Source organism: Sminthopsis crassicaudata, chromosome 4, assembly GCF_048593235.1.
Source record: "Sminthopsis crassicaudata isolate SCR6 chromosome 4, ASM4859323v1, whole genome shotgun sequence".
Classification (NCBI taxonomy): Eukaryota; Metazoa; Chordata; class Mammalia; order Dasyuromorphia; family Dasyuridae; genus Sminthopsis; species Sminthopsis crassicaudata.
In genome coordinates this window covers 392477783-392495132 of record NC_133620.1, presented here as the reverse complement: position 1 = coordinate 392495132, position 17350 = coordinate 392477783, and the positions used below count along the sequence as shown (strand labels likewise).

General features: G+C 33.3%; 1 protein-coding gene across 1 annotated transcript in view; it reads right to left on the bottom strand.

Moving 5' to 3' along the window:
• FMN2 (formin 2) overlaps window positions 1-17350 on the bottom strand; it is a 460904-nt gene that overhangs the window by 85317 nt on the left and 358237 nt on the right. Inside the window, exon 16 of the mRNA XM_074262500.1 lies at window positions 6144-6195. Coding sequence (XP_074118601.1) covers window positions 6144-6195 — 52 coding nt within the window. The remainder of the gene's footprint in view (window positions 1-6143; window positions 6196-17350) is intronic.

Below are 17350 nucleotides of genomic sequence, written 5' to 3'. Positions count from 1 at the left end.
TGCTTAGTAGATATTGAGTTTTCTTTTTTCTATAGTCAGAAAGAATTTGGGGAAATGAAAATGAGTAGTTAATGTAGGTATCTATAAAATGAAAATAGTACAAATTGGTATATTTGATATATTTAAGATATATACAAGATAAACATACTCAACAATTTTATATGCAAATTAATTATATAAGTTCTTCTATCCTATTCATTTACTTTCTACATGTTTTTTTTCTAGTTATCCAATTTACTCACACATTAGTCAATAATAATAGTGCCTAAAAAGTATTAAAATATAATATTCTCTATGACCTATGATTGTGTTTCTTAAATATCTTATAACATTTGTACATAAAAATTAAAACTATTTTAATATAGCATATGAGAAATCAATATATCTCTGTGCATTTGTTGATCATAAGCACTTTAATTCCTAGAAAATTGATATAGAAAGTAGGAAAGATGATAAAAGAAACACGAAATAACAGAATTGTGGAATAATATTTGGGAATATATTTAGAAAGGGAATAATAAGAAGAAAAAGCAATAGAAATGATAACAATTTTCATAACTAAACAGTATTTTGTCCAGTATTTTACAAGTATATTAAATCTATTTCTCTTAGTAATCCTATTTCATAGAAATTGCTAATTCAGAACCCACCACAAAATTTTAAAATCTCTTTGAATTACTGTAGGGTTTTTTTTTGTGGTAATAAAAATAAATGAAATTGAAGACATACCCATCAATTGGGAATGATTGAACATGTTATAATGATGGAATACTATTTTGCCATAAGAAATGATAAACAGGTTCAGAAAAAAAACTGGGAAAACTTAGATGAATTGATGCTTAGGGAAATGAGCAGAACTAAAAAAAACACTGTATAGAGTAACAATAATGTTATTATGACGATCAAATGTGAAAAATTTAGCTACTCTGATCAAAACAACAATCCAAGATAATCCCCAAGGACCCGCGATGAAAAATGCTATCCACCACCAGAGAGAGAATTGATGAACCCTGAGTGAACATTAAAAATACTTTTTTTCTTTTTTATGTTTTTTTTTTGCTATTGCCTTTATTTTATTATTATTATTATTATTATTTTCATTTTTAGTGATGGGACTATGTCACTCAGCTAGGAAAAATTAAGTACCTGAGATCAGTTTTGAAGTCAGGTATTCCTGACTTCTGAGCCAATGTTTTATCCACTGTACCATCTAGTTACCCTTTTGCTAGCTTTATTCTTTTTGCAACAAGGCTAACGTAGGAAAATATTTTTGTGTAACTTCACATGTATAATTGATATCATGTTGCCTTCTCAAGTAGTGGGGAAGAGGTAGAGAGGAGGAAGAGAATTTGGAATTCAAAAAAATTTGGAGGGGTGTTATGATATTTAGAGAATGTTAATAAATAAATAAATAATGTCAGGGAGAGAGAGAAGAACACAGCTGATAAATGGCAGAAATAAAATTCCATTTTAGGCCCACCGACTCTAAATCCATTTGCATTTTGGGCTTGTATTTTAATGGTTGTTAACTATTATAAAAATACCATATAAAGTTAAAAAAATTACTCAAAAATTTTAGAATCTGGCTAATGTGAATAAATAAATCAATAAATTAATGCATAAATAAGTGAATAAATTAATGATAATTTTTCTAACCTCCCAGATGCTCTTCTAGCTTCTATATGACTGTTTCTATTGGTGGAAAACTCACTCATTTGTTAGAACTACAGTGCTTTCTTAGACATCTCCAACCATTAGAAAGTTCTTTATATTGAGATAAAAGATTTTGCCTACATCATCTACCTACTTATTACTAAGTATAAGTAATTATACTTAGTCTATAATTCCATTTAATTTCCTGGAATTATAATGACAATTATTTAATATAATGCCCTATATACACAGGAACCTTCCAAATAGTTGCACAATTACTCCCACAATATTTTATGTTTTTTAGGTAAACATATTGAGTTTCTTCTACCTTTCTTTACATGACAAAATTTTCTGTTCCATTGACATCTTGAGGTGTTGTTTGTTTTATTTTGTTTTAACCAATACTATTCAAAATTTGGTTCTCAGAGTTAAACATGAAATTAAGATTGGCAGGTAGTATATATATAGCAAGACCATTATCTGCTTAATTTTGACACTGTTTATTGCAGTGTAGATGGAGATGAAATTAGCTTTGTGGGCACGCTCATATTGCTCTCAGATTAGGTTTACCATTATCTAAAGTTCTTAATTTTTTTTTCTCATGATAGATATTGGATCACAAATCTGGAGCTAGAAGAGAACTAGAGGGGTATCTAGTCCAACCTCAGTTTTTACAGTAGTGGAAAATAAAGCCCAGGGTAGTTAAATGGATTGTCTAATGCCACACAAGGAGAAAAGGTCACTGGCAGGAATTACTTCAGACCTTTTTTCTTAAACCTGCCCTTGTGTAGTCACTCTCAGGGTTCGAAAATTTTGACAAATCACTTAAATACTCTGAGCCTCGGTTTCCTTATCAGTAAAATGGCTTATTACAATAGACTTTTGCTTAGTCTTCCTGCTTCCAATCTCCACCTACTCTAATCCACCATCCACTCAAGTTTCCAAAACTATTTTCCTAAAGCATAAGACTGGTCATTTTACAATTCCCCCTCCCCACTCAATAAACTACAATGGATCTCTATTATTTTAGGAAGAAACATAGTGCTTTTCATTTAAAACCCTCTGGACACTTTCTATTTTTTGCAATGCTCTTTATATGTTATTCCCTTCTAAATACCTTGCCATACAAGCATGCTGGCCTATTTGCAATTCTTTAACAAAACATTTATGTCTATATCTGTATAATTTTGGCTATTCCTCTTTCATGGATGATTCTCCCTTCTCACCTCTTCCACTTTGAAAAGTCACCTAGATTCCATGTCCACTTAAGACTTAGCTTAAAATCCAACTTCCTCAGGTCTTTTATAGTTCCATTGCAAGTGCCTTTTCTTCTGATATTAACTCCTTTCTACTCTGCTTCGATGTGTATCTTCTTATCTAAATGTTGTTTTCCTCATTAGAATGTAAGGTCTTTGAGGGTAGTAGTTGTTTCTCCCTTTCTTAGTATCTCCAGAACTTAGCATAGTGACTAGATCATACCATAGTATGTACTTAATAATTACTTTTTAAAAATAACTTAAGCATTAATAACTTTTCTTTAAAGATCCCTAATTTTATCAATGAAGAGTCACCCTCTACAGATGCATCTTACAACCTCTTTCTATTTCTAACCACATTCATTTCCTATGTGAGAAAAAAAAATCTTCACAGTGACTCAAATATTCTTATGATGAGTTTCTCCAAATCTAAATCAGGTAAACTGGGAGATGACAGATAAGCAAATGATACTAAAAGTTTCATTGGTTTTGTCAAGCCTGCCAGAGCCTGGAAATGATACAAGATTACAATTTATTATTTACTTCTTGAAAGGACAATATCTAACCAATACTGTTATTTTATGGGTATCTGACAAATATGAATTTACTATTCTTACACTGATGAATTTTACATCAAAATGTCTCACACTTTAATTACAGAGCCCACATGTTCATATTCTCTAGAGATATTTACTTCTTTTATCTACTTTTATGAATTAGATAGAAAATTTTTAAAAAAACATCTCTTCAAAGCTATACTTGAAAAAAGAATCCAGTCTTCCATATCCACAGGAAGTGGTAATATAGTCTTTGCTTGAATCCCTGAAAAGGAACTCACTCCTGAGATAGGTTATTTACTCTTTTGAATAGCTTCAGTTATTAGGATTTTTTTTTCTTATATGAGTCTGGAACATAACTGCAGTTTTCAACCACTGCCTATCTAGGACCAATCAGAATGAGTCTAATTCCTTTTTTTGATAGCCTCTTAATAACAGAAATCAACTATCATCTTTGTCCTAACCTATCTATTTCTAGGCCAAACAATTCCAGTTCCTTTCATGTATCTTTATATGGTATGATCTTCCGGCCTTTGAAATCATTTGGGTCATCTACTTCTTTATGTTCCTAAACTGATTAAATTATGGCCATCAAAACCACAATATTTTATTATTGTTAAATAAAATTTAAATTATTAAGAATAACTAAATGGAAGGGAAGTCTGATTTAGTATATAATATCTCTAAAGAATTAGTTTTAAAATAATATTTTTTAAACTAACAGTATTGACAATCAGAAGTCCTAATAGGTGTGATATAACAAAAATCTGAGACATTTGGTATTTGCACAATATTGAATGTATAAAAATTATACTGCTAAAATATTATTTTAATTATGTTAATCTCTCTCCTTAAATTATCTTTGAATCATTAGATTTCTTAGTTACTATGTTCTTCAGAAATATTTCCAGAAGGGGGGAATAATAAAGGGAATTTTCACTCAAGATGAGTTTTCTTGTCAACCTAATGAAATTGTAGGGAATGGACCAATGTTTACAGGCAAATGCAGGGTATCTTTCACGGAACTCTTAATTAATGGCTGACTAAAAATCAATTAGGCTTCTATATAATCTATTAAAATAGTCATCATTTTCATTCATTCTTTCTTTTTACAGATAAAGTGTAGCACACTAGTATGTACATGATTTTAGAGGCAAAGGGGGAAAACCTGTGCTAATATGCAATTTCCTCTTCCATGGTGTAGAGTTCAGAAGTTCACTGCTTTTTCAGCTAGCCTAAGAAGACAATGCAGGAGCTCAAATTCCTGGATACATTTCTGCCTTTCTGTTGTCATTTCTTATAGCAACTGGGATAGGGAGAGATGTCTTGATGCTGTCTATAATAAAACACAGTTACAAGACTCAAACTTTATTTTATGTCTCAAAGAGGAGCCTAAATTTAAGTTTAAGAGTTTCTAGCAAGAGAAACTGGTTTCTTAATACCCTGTGCTTCTTGGAGAAAGGAGAGAAGTAGTACCAGTCAGTTATTTTAACAAAGCAGTTTTGATGGGAAGAGTATTGTTTTTTGATTACTCTTTAAACTATGTTTACTTTCCAAAAGGATCCTAAATCCCAAAGCAATATATTCCAGTGATTTAAAATTCTTGTTGTTAATCAATCCTTCAATAAACAAAGATCACCATATACCCTGTACCCATTTAAGGTCCTATTTATTATATGTTCTTGTATTTAACTGTGGTAGTCAATTACCAGTTTATAGAAAAGTTCATATATAATCCTTTCTATAATATTGAATATCCAAGCTTATTATTTGCTCTCAGTGAAGTGAATCAGTGAGATTATGACACTTGGAACCATACCTGAATCAGAATGTTATTTTGTGTCTAGTCAGTTTTCTGGATTAAAGAGATGAAAGAGGAGGAACAAAAAGATGGATTTTTAATCAGTTGTCTACCTATGCTCAACTCTGCAATTCTAAAATCAACTAAAAAAACCCCTATAGTTTTATTGCATTACTTGACAATATAATTTTGCCTGATTTTCCTTCATATCTCTCTTCACTTTGTAGAAAGCTTACCATATTCCAACCTCCAAATCCTTTACCTACATTTTAGTAGCGCTTTTTGCTGCTGCTTTCAAATTTTCCTGTTTGCTTTTCTAAACTTCCTCTCCAGTCTTAAAGCACCATACTAGATAAAATGAATTAGTTCAATATGGTGGTGGTGTTCAGTCATTTTTCAGCTACATCTATTTCTTTGTGACTCCATTTGAAGTTTTTGTGGTAAAGACTGGAGATGTTGGTCATTTTCTTCTCTGATTAATTTTAGACGTGAGGAAACTGAGGTACATGGGATTGAATGACTTGCCAAAGGTCACAAACCTAATTATCTCAGGCCAAATTTGAACCCAGGAAGATGAGTCTTCCTGAAAAGAGGCCTAGCAATTTACCCACTGTGCCACCTAGCTGTATCTAGATATAGTAATAATATCCTATACTAGTGAGGGGCAAAAAAGACAAAATTCAGCAGCAATAATTTGTATTTAAATGCAGTATTATATTAGATTAATTTTTAATTATTTAAAAAATGACATGCTCTTAATTGATTGCTTTCAGAGATATGCTATGTCATGGACATATTGGTAAATGTCTGACACCAAGCACTTTGCAAACCTGTTCTGAGTAATATATTTCACTGCTGCATAGTGAGTCCTCTCACCATTTATGTGCCGCTGTCAATGAATGCTCCTCAGCTTCTTGGTCAATTTTCGCTGCAAATATGGAAGAAAAAAAGAGATAAATATAAATGCTAAATAAATGCCACATCTTCAGGAGAGTATAATGCAAGTCTTGTAAAATTATTATATAGTAACATTTAATGATCTAACTATAAATCTAACATTCATTTACTTGTAAAAATAACTTCAAATAACTTAAAACATCTATAGATAAGCATACCCCTCCCCTCATATATATTTTATATACCTATATATGTATGTGTGTGTATATATGTATATATATATATATACATATATATACACACACACTATATATACATATACTCTATCTATATATATACATATTCTCTCTATCTACATACATATATATATATATATATATATATATATAAATAGAGAGAGAGAGAGAGAGAGAGAGAGAGAGAGAGAGAGAGAGAGAGAGAGAGAGAGAGAGAGAGAAGGCAATTGAGGTTAAGTGATTTGCCCAGGGACACACAGCAAAGAAGTGTTAAGTATCCGAGGCAACATTTGAACTCAGAAACTCAGATCCTCCTGATTCCAAGACTGGTGCTCTATATTATTGGACAATCTAGCTGCCTTCTACAGATATATTTTTAACCATTATATTCTCCTCCAACACTTTAGTCAACTGTGATTTCATTGATACATATTATTTATCAACTAATACATATCACACTATAATTTGGGTGAAAGATTTTGAGAGGTTTTATGGAAAAAAATAACAACACAAGGGCAATCTTGTAATGACCCTCTCTAAACTTAGCTTATGTGCTCCCTGGACAACAGATACATTATTTTGCCACATCAATACTCAAAGTCTTTATAACTTTGTGGAATCTGCAAGAGCTCAGCTTCTGTGGGTATACATTTGTATATGTATAAGGTTACCTCCATTTCATGTTAAATCACAATATGACTTTAATGGTGAAAATATAAATATAATGGATATATAATTTAAAGTTCATAGTTTTGATCCCTGTACATTAAGCATATAATATTGCTATAAACAAGACATAGGTTTCATATTCTATGTGCCTTTTAAGATTCCTTAAAAACAATTTCTAGGTCTGATAGGACAGTGTCTTCAGAAGATAATTTCTTTCTTTTTTTTTTTTTTTTTTTTTTAATTTTTTTATTTTATTTTATAATTATAACATTTTTTGACAGTACATATGCATGGGTAATTTTTTACAACATTATCCCTTGCACTTACTTCTATTCAGATTTTTTCCCTTCCTCCCCCAACCCCCTCCCCCAGATGGCAAGCAGTCTTATATATGTTAAATATATTACAGTATAGTCTAGATACAATATATGTGTGTAGAACCAAATTTTTTGTTGCACAGGAAGAATTGGATTCAGAAGGTAAAAATAACAGTTTACATTCATTTCCCAGTGTTCCTTTTCTGGGTGTAGCTGGTTCTGTCCATCATTAATCAATTGGAATTGGATTAGATCTTCTCTATGTTGAAGAAATCCACTTCCATCAGCATACATCCTCGTACAGTATCATTGTTGAAGTGTATAATGATCTTCTGGTTCTGCTTGTTTCACTCAGCATCAGTTGATGTAAGTCTCTCCAAGCCTCTCTGTATTTCTCCTGTTGGTCATTTCTTATAGAACAATAATATTCCATAACATTCATATACCATAGTTTACCCAACCATTCTCCAATTGATGGACATCCATTCATCTTCCAGCTTCTAGCCACTATGAAAAGGGCTGCCACAAACATTTTGGCACATACAGGACCCTTTCCCTTCTCTAGTAGTTCCTTGGGGTAAAAGCCCAGTAGTAGTATGGCTGGGTCAAAGGGTATGCACATTTTGATAACTTTTTGGGCATAATTCCAGATTGCTCTCCAGAATGGTTGGATTCTTTCACAACTCCACCAACAATGCATCAGTGTCCCAGTTTTCCCACAGCCCCTCCAACATTCATCGTTATTTGTTCCTGTCATCTTAGCCAATCTGACAGGTGTGTAATGATACCTCAGAGTTGTCTTAATTTGCATTTCTCTGATCAATAGTGATTTGGAACACTCTTTCATATGAGTGGAAATAGTTTTAATTTCATCATCTGAAAACTGTCTGTTCATATCCTTTGACCATTTATCAATTGGAGAATGGCTTGATTTCTTATAAATTAAAGTCAATTCTCTGTATATTTTGGAGAGGAGGCCTTTATCAGAACCTTTAACTGTAAAAATTTTTTCCCAATTTGTTACTTCCCTTCTAATCTTGTTTGCATTAGTTTTGTTTGTGCAGAAACTTTTTAATTTGGTGTAATCAAAATGTTCTATTTTGTGATCAATAATGGTCTCTAGTTCTCCCTTGGACACAAACTCCTTCCTCCTCCACAAGTCTGAGAGGTAAACCATCCCATGTTCCTCCAATTTATTTATGATTTTGTTCTTTATGCCTAAATCTTGGACCCATTTTGATCTAATCTTAGTATGTGGTGTTAAATGTGGGTCCATGCCTAGTTTCTGCCATACTAATTTCCAGTTTTCCCAGCAGTTTTTGTTAAATAATGAATTCTTATCCCAAAATTTGGGATCTTTGGGTTTGTCAAAGATTAGATTGCTATTTTTATTCACTATCTTGTCCTGTGAACCTAACCTATGCCACTGATCAACTAGTCTATTTCTTAGCCAATACCAAATGGTTTTGGTGACTGTTGCTTTATAATATAGCTTTAAATCAGGTACACTTAGACCACCTTCCTCTGACTTTTTTTTCATTAGTTCCCTTGCAATTCTCGACCTTTTATTCTTCCATATGAATTTTGTTGTTATTTTTTCTAGGTCATTAAAATAGTTTCTTGGGAGTCTGATTGGTATAGCATTAAATAAATAGATTAGTTTGGGGAGTATTGTCATCTTTATTATATTCGCTCGGCCTATCCAAGAACATTGAATGTCTTTCCAATTATTTAAATCTGACTTTATTTTTGTGGCAAGTGTTTTGTAATTTTGCTCATATAATTCCTGACTTTCCTTTGGTAGATATATTCCCAAATATTTGATACTATCGACTGTTATTTTGAATGGAATTTCTCTTTGTATCTCTTGCTGTTGGATTGTGTTGGTAATGTATAAAAATCCTGAGGATTTATGTGGATTTATTTTGTATCCTGCGACTTTGCTAAAATTCTGAATTATTTCTAATAGCTTTTTAGCAGAGTCTTTGGGGTTCTCTAAGTATACCATCATGTCATCTGCGAAAAGTGACAATTTGATTTCTTCATTTCCTACTCTAATTCCTTGGATCTCTTTCTCAGCTCTTATTGCCAAGGCTAGAGTTTCTAGTACTATATTGAATAGTAATGGTGATAGTGGGCAACCTTGTTTCACTCCTGATCTTACAGGGAAAGGTTCTAGTTTATCACCATTACATATGATGTTTACTGAAGGTTTTAAATATATGCTCCTTATTATTTTAAGGAATAGTCCATTTATTCCTATACTCTCAAGCGTTTTTAGTAGGAATGGATGTTGGATTTTATCAAATGCCTTTTCTGCATCTATTGAGATGATCATATGGTTTTTATTAATTTGATTATTAATATGGTCAATTATACTAATAGTTTTCCTAATATTAAACCAGCCCTGCATTCCTGGTATAAATCCCACTTGGTCATAGTGTATTATCCTGGGGATGATTTTTTGAAGTCTATTTGCTAATATCTTATTTAAGATTTTAGCATCAATATTCATTAAGGAAATTGGTCTATAGTTTTCTTTCTCAGTTTTTGATCTACCTGGTTTAGGTATCAGTACCATGTCTGTGTCATAGAAGAAATTTGGTAGGACTCCTTCAATCCCTATTTTTTCAAATAGTTTACATAGCATTGGAGTTAATTGTTCTTTAAATGTTTGGTAGAATTCACCTGTAAATCCATCTGGTCCTGGGGACTTTTTCTTAGGAAGTTGGTTAATAGCTTGGTCTATTTCTTTTTCTGAGATGGGACTATTTAGACTACTTACTTCTTCCTCTGTTAATCTGGGCAAGCTATATTTTTGAAGGTATTCTTCCATTTCATTTAAGTTATCGAATTTATCGGCATAAAGTTGAGCAAAGTAGCTCCTAACTATTGTTCTAATTTCCTCTTCATTAGTGGTGAGTTCACCCTTTTCATTTTCAAGACTATCAATTTGCTTTTTCTCTTTCCTTTTTTTAATCAGGTTTACTAAGGGTTTGTCTATTTTGTTGGTTTTTTCATAAAACCAACTCTTAGTTTTATTAATTAATTCAATAGTTTTTTTACTTTCAATTTTATTAATCTCACCTTTTATTTTTTGAATTTCAAGTTTTGTGTTTGTCTGGGGGTTTTTAATTTGTTCCTTTTCTAGCAATTTTAGTTGTAAACCCAATTCGTTGGCCCTCTCTTTCTCTATTTTATGCAGGTAGGCCTGTAGAGATATAAAACTTCCCCTAATTACTGCTTTGGCTGTATCCCACACATTTTGGTATGATGTCTCATTATTGTCATTTTCTTGGGTGAAGTTATTAATTATGTCTATGATTTGCTGTTTTACCCAATCATTCTTTAGTATAAGATTATTTAGTTTCCAATTATTTTTTGGTCTATTTTCCCCTGGCTTTTTATTAAATGTTATTTTGATTGCATTATGGTCTGAAAAGGATGCATTTACTATTTCTGCCTTACTGCATTTGATTTTGAGGTTTTTATGCCCTAGTATATGATCAATTTTTGTATAGGTTCCATGAACTGCTGAGAAGAAAGTATATTCCTTTCTGTCTCCATTTAGCTTTCGCCAAAGATCTATCATATCAAACTTTTCTAGTATTCTATTTACCTCTTTGACTTCTTTCTTATTTATTTTGTGGTTTGATTTATCTAATTCTGATAGTGCAAGGTTGAGATCTCCTGCTATTATAGTTTTGCTATCTATTTCCTCTTGCAGCTCTCTTAATTTCTCTTTTAAGAATTTAGATGCTGCACCACTTGGTGCATACATGTTTAATATTGATACTGCTTCACTATTGATGCTTCCCTTTAGCAGGATATAATGCCCTTCCTTATCTCTTTTAATTAGATCAATTTTTGTTTTTGCTTGATCTGAGATTAGGATGGCTACTCCTGCTTTTTTGGTTTTGCCTGAAGCATAATAGATTCTGCTCCACCCTTTTACTTTTAGTTTGAATGTCTCATCCTGTTTCAGGTGTGTTTCCTGTAAACAACATATAGTGGGATTCTGACTTTTAATCCAGTCTGCTAACTGCTTCCTCTTTATGAGGCAGTTTGCCCCATTCACATTTATGGTTAGAAGGACTAATTCTATATTGCTTGCCATCCTATTAACCCCTGCTTATGCTTTTCCCCTTTCCTTCCCTTTTACCCTCCTATCCAGTATTAAACTGGTAAACACCACTTGCTTTTCACAGCCCTCCCTTTTTAGGATCCCTCCCCCACCTTAAAGATCCTCCCCTTATTTTACCCCTTTTCCTCGAAATTACTGTATTCCCTTCCCCTTAGCTTACTCCTTCCCTTTCACTTTTCAATGAAGTGGAAGAAGTTTCACCATAAATCGAATATGTCTATTGATACACGCTATGTTCATCTCCCTCCTTTCTTTCTCTCAGATATAATAGGTTACCTTTGCCTCTTCATGAGATGTAGTACCACCATTTTATACTTTTTTATGATATAATCTCCTTTCTACCTCTAGTTTCTAAGACAAATTGTACATATGTTCTTTACATATTTTTTTGACAGAAGTATAGTTCTCAAGATTTCTTTTTACCTTTTTTAGAAGTCTCTTGAGTTCTGTATTTGAAGATCAAACCTCTTATGTAGGTCTGGTTTTTTCATCAAAAATAGATGGAATTCATTTATTTCGTTAAATGTCCATCTTCTTCCCTGGAAAACGATGCTCATTCTTGCTGGGTACGTTATTCTTGGCTGCATACCAAGTTCCTTAGCCTTTCGGAATATCATGTTCCAGGCCCTGCGTTCTTTTAATGTGGATGCTGCTAGATCCTGTGTTATCCTTATTGTGGATCCTCCATATCTGAATTGTTTTTTTCTAGCAGCTTCCAATATCTTTTCCTTTGTCTGATGGTTCTTGAACTTGGCCACTATATTTCTTGGCGTTTTGATTTTAGGGTCCCTTTCAGTAGGTGATCGATGAATTTTCTCAATGTCTATTTTACCCTCTGTTTCTAAAACGTCTGGGCAGTTCTCTTTGATAATTTCCTCGAAAATGGTGTCCAAGCTCTTTTTTTCCTCCCATTTTTCAGGGAGTCCGATTATTCTCAAATTGTCTCTCCTGGATCTGTTTTCCAGGTCTGTTGTCTTTCTGGTAAGGTACTTGACAGTCTTTTCAATTGTTTCATTTCTCTGGTTTTGCTTGACTCCCTCTTGGTTTCTCTTTGAGTCATTCATTTCTACTTGTTCCAGTCTAATTTTCAATGATGTATTTTCTTCACTCACTTTTTTTATATCTCTTTGTAATTGTCCAATTGAGTTTTTATCTTCTATGGAATTTTTTTCCATTTTATCCATTTTATTTTTTAGAGAGCTGATTTCTTTTTCCAGCTCTCTAATCCTGTTTTCCTTGGAGTTGTTTACCTTTTCCAGCTCACTAATCCTGTTTTCCTTGGAGTTGTTTACCTTTTCCAGCTCACTAATCTTGTTTCTCAATGATTTGATTTCTTTATCCATTCTGTCTTTGAATGCATGGGATGACTTCTCCAGGCTCTCTTGCCAAGCTTCCCTTTCCTTTTCCCATTTCTCTTCCAGCTCTCTTGTGAGAGCCTTTTTGATTTCCTCTATGAGGTTCTTTTGTATTGAGGAGCAGCTTATATCCCTCCCAGGGGATACATCTGGGGATATTCTGTTCCTAGTCTCCTCAGCATTTGAAGTCTGCTCCCTCTCCACACAGAAGCTGTCTATGGTTAGAGCCCTTTTGAATTTTTTGTTCATTTTGTCAGAGTAGGAATCAAAGAAAACAAACTGACAAGAGAAACAATTGGTCTGTTTTGCGGGGGATAGGGCTGGATGGTATTAATGGGCTTCCTCTACACACTGGGGGTAGGGCAGCAGAGAGCCACTAACAGAACAGCAATGACTGTACTGAGTCTGCGCTCTGAGGCTCTGAGAATGCACCGAGTCAGTCCAGGTGGGGGTTGGGGGTGGCCGGGCTCTGAGAGACGCTGGCTTTCTGGGGTTTTAATCTTCACCACTGGTGTTTACACCCTCTCTGCTGCTCCTGGCTTGCTGCCAAGACGGAGCATCCACACTGGGGCAAAAGCCCTTTCACAGAAACGGCAGAGATTGTACCCCTCCCCCTCCGGTCTGAGCTGTGTGAGCTGCCTGTCTTGCTCTGGCTGCCTGCCCTCAGTCTGCGCCCACTCTGATTGACCCTCCCCCGAGCAAACACAGACCTTTTCTGGCGACTTTCAAGGATGTCTTCTCTTGGTGATAATTTGTGGATTTCTTTCTGGGTCAAGCATTAAGTCAGAGGCTTGTCATGAAGTAAGTTCTGAGAGAAAACGAGGAGCTCAAGCAGCTGTCTGCCTCCACGCCGCCATCTTGGCCGGAAGTGCTAATCTCCTGATCACCTGAGGACTTCAGTGGAAATAGGGTGCCGGCCCCATGTTTGGATGCCAAAATGCTGGAACTCTGTCTTCCCAGAAATCAGCTGAAGTCAGGATCACTAAATGTCTTTATTCTTGATCTTTTATGGTCAAGGTCAGGGACTTAGGCCTAGCAACCTCACACACACACACCTTCCTCCCTCAAACGCCTGGAGAGACTGACTCAGCTTCTGCCCAGAAGATAATTTCAAAGAGGCACAGAAAAAGATTTGAATATGATTTGGTATGAGATTTAATTACCATATTGTAGCCCTATTTATTCAATAACATAATAGTGCTACAGATAAAACAACTTGAGCCTTTTAGATAGCTTTTCAGAGAATCAGAGAATTTGACCAGACCCAAGAAGTCATATATCCTAGCTTTAACCAAATCATGAAAACTTTACAATATTTTCAATGGATAGTAATCCACCCTTTACTCAAAAATCTCCAGTCATAGGGAATTGAATGTTTTTTTGGAGAAGGGGGAGAAGAGAACAGCTCTACTTGATAAGCACCTGTCCATTTAATTAATTAGTGAACTTCTAACAGAAAATTTCATATTTCACTTTTCTATAACAAACTTGAATCACAAGAATTTCTATTAATTTTGAATATAATGGTGTTTGACTGATGTTATTATGTCAAAAGTCAACGGGAGAGAGTAGCATAACCCATCAATCATCATTAAAGAATTATAAACCAAAAAGCTCACAAATTCAGAAATTACAACTCAAGATATGTTCAAAAGAAAATTAAGATCTGGGCATCTGGGGCAGCTAGGTGGCATAGTGGATAGAGCACCAGCCCTGAATTCCGGAGGACCCGAGTTCAAATTTGATCTCAGACACTTAACTCTTCTTAGCTGTGTGATCTTGAGCAAATCACTTAACCCTAATTGCCTCAGGGGGAAAAATTAGGATTTACCACAAATAAAAATGTAAAAAATTGATTTTCATTACCATACTGCTAGTTCATAGAATGTTGAAATTTCATTAATATTTTCAAATTATTACAGAATATAGTTATAAGAATATATAGTATAAATTATAAGAATCAAAAGGGACAGTGGCAACGGGCAAGAAAGAAAAAAACTATTTACAAAAGAGTTTATCTTTTTATCTGAATATTTCATTTGGAACACAATGATATGTGAATTCATATTTGGGGGAATTAATGAGTAAAGATGGTATTATTAATAAAAAGTCTAAGTTTGAGTAAACAAAGAGAAATATTTTACTTGTGACTTTCTTAAGTGTCTCCATCACTACTAATAACACAAAAGTGCAACTTGGACTGTTTAGTGTTTTACAGCCCCAAGACAGTGGTTTTCAAATGTCTGTATAGTATCTGTAAAGTCATAACTGAGTGTCATACTCCTACTATTTGCCAAGATTGCTAAAATTTGACAGGATCATTTACGCTGGCGGGAGGGATTTCCCCCCTCCCCAAACTCCCACACACTTTGTATACTAGATGGTTTACATAAGTCTACAGGTCAATTGTTTAGCATATTAAAAATGGGAGAAATGTTCCATGATTTATTTTTTGAAAGAGTCAGCATGAACACCCTGCATCAAGAAAATTTTCTTTGTGCTACTGGCACAAAGAATGATTTCCATGCAGAAGCAACCATATAAATACAAAAAAGGTTGTTTAAACACATACACACACACACACACACATGCACACACAGACATGCATGTTCAAAACATATCTAGACCAATTGCAGGGAGTCTTTCCAAATGTTATGAAATTTAATTTACATAATTATATATTCAGACTTAGACTAGAAAATATTTCTTATGATATTTAAAGAAGTCATTGTATTGAGGTTCCTATCAACAAGTTTAGCTTTTACTTCCTTAGTACATGATGTAAACACGGTTTTGTTTTTCAAATATGTAGTCAATGAATACCAAAGAGACAGAATACTAATAGCACTGAATTTTCTGAAATGATTTCATAAAAGATAAATATAACATTCAAACTGTCCCTAAATTGTGATAAACAGGCTGAAATTAACTTTATTTCATTTCTAATTTTTAAAAACAACTATATAGGAGCTGTATAAAGATTTATTTTGATATGAGAGCTAAAGAATCAGTTTTTGTCTCATGCTCTGGACAAGCTTGGTGGTCATGTTACAATACTCACTACATATTTATGTGCTGTTGTTGCAAGGTAACAATTATTATTAAAAAGAAACAAATATAGACTTTTACTGAATCTAAATCTATATTCTGTGCCATACATACAAGTATTTTATTCAATACTTTTACATGGTTTAAAAGCTAGGGAGATTTGTATATTTAAATGATAGTTCATCTTGATAAAAAGTCAAAAAAATCACAGTATGGTTCACCATTTCATTTCTTAATATGAGTCATCAATTCAAAAAAACCAAATTGATATTTTCCCCTTTCTATGACAATTTTACAAGAAAACTTTCATGAGCTGGATTCCTATAAATGCTATAGGATATGGCCATGGCATTTACCAACATGAACTTTTGTCCAGCCACACAGGACACATCTGATTTACAACATTTAATCACTGCAAGATTCCTTCACATAATATTATTACTAACTTACCAATGAAAATTACTTGAGAGGGGGTATTGGGATGTAACTGATTTAAGTCTCATAGATACTTTTGATATATAATATAAATTCACTCTCCAAGACAATTCCAATAGATTCAGGATGGAAAATGCCATCCTCATACAGAAGGAGAACTCTGGAGACTGAATCAGAATGGAAGCATATTATTTTTTACCATTTTTATTTGTTACTTTTTACTTTCTTGTGATTTTTCTCCCCTTTTCCTTTAATTTTTTTCACAGCATGAAAATATGGAAATATATTTATAATGATTGTACAAGGATAACCTATATCAAAGTATTCGCTGTCTTACAAAGGAGGGAGGTGAAGAAGGGAAGAAGAAAAAATTAGGAATTCAAAATCTTACAAAAATCAATGTTGAAAATTTATTTACATGTAATCAGAACAAAATAGTATTGGGAAATAGATATAAATATAAATATATAAAATATTTTGATAAATAGAAATAAATATATATATTGACCCAACAATGATTTAATTAAATTATTTTAGGGAGTGAAATTGAAAACAGATGCAAATACCTATACATGTGTTATGCATGTACCTGTGATTCTACTATTTATTTATTTATTTTGCAGGAGTCACATATCGTGTAGTCTAAACCAGGGATGTGAAACCTAATGATTGGAGACAACAGGTTTTTGCCTGTAAAATCCCCCAATATGACCTGAACCAGATTAAAATGTAATTTGGAAAAAATAATAAAATAAAAATACCATAAAGTTCATGTTAGTTTCCAGTTTCCTAAGTCAATTTGTGGGCCGCAGCAAACTGTTCCTATTTCAGCACTGGTCTAGACCATATTCAATATTGACTACACATGGTTTTCTTTTGATTGAATAAGATTGAGTATTAATTGTAATATTTGTTTTTTTAATATTAGTAAAGTCTATTGGTGGATGCTGTTTACTTTTTCAGACTTCCTATACTTTGGTTA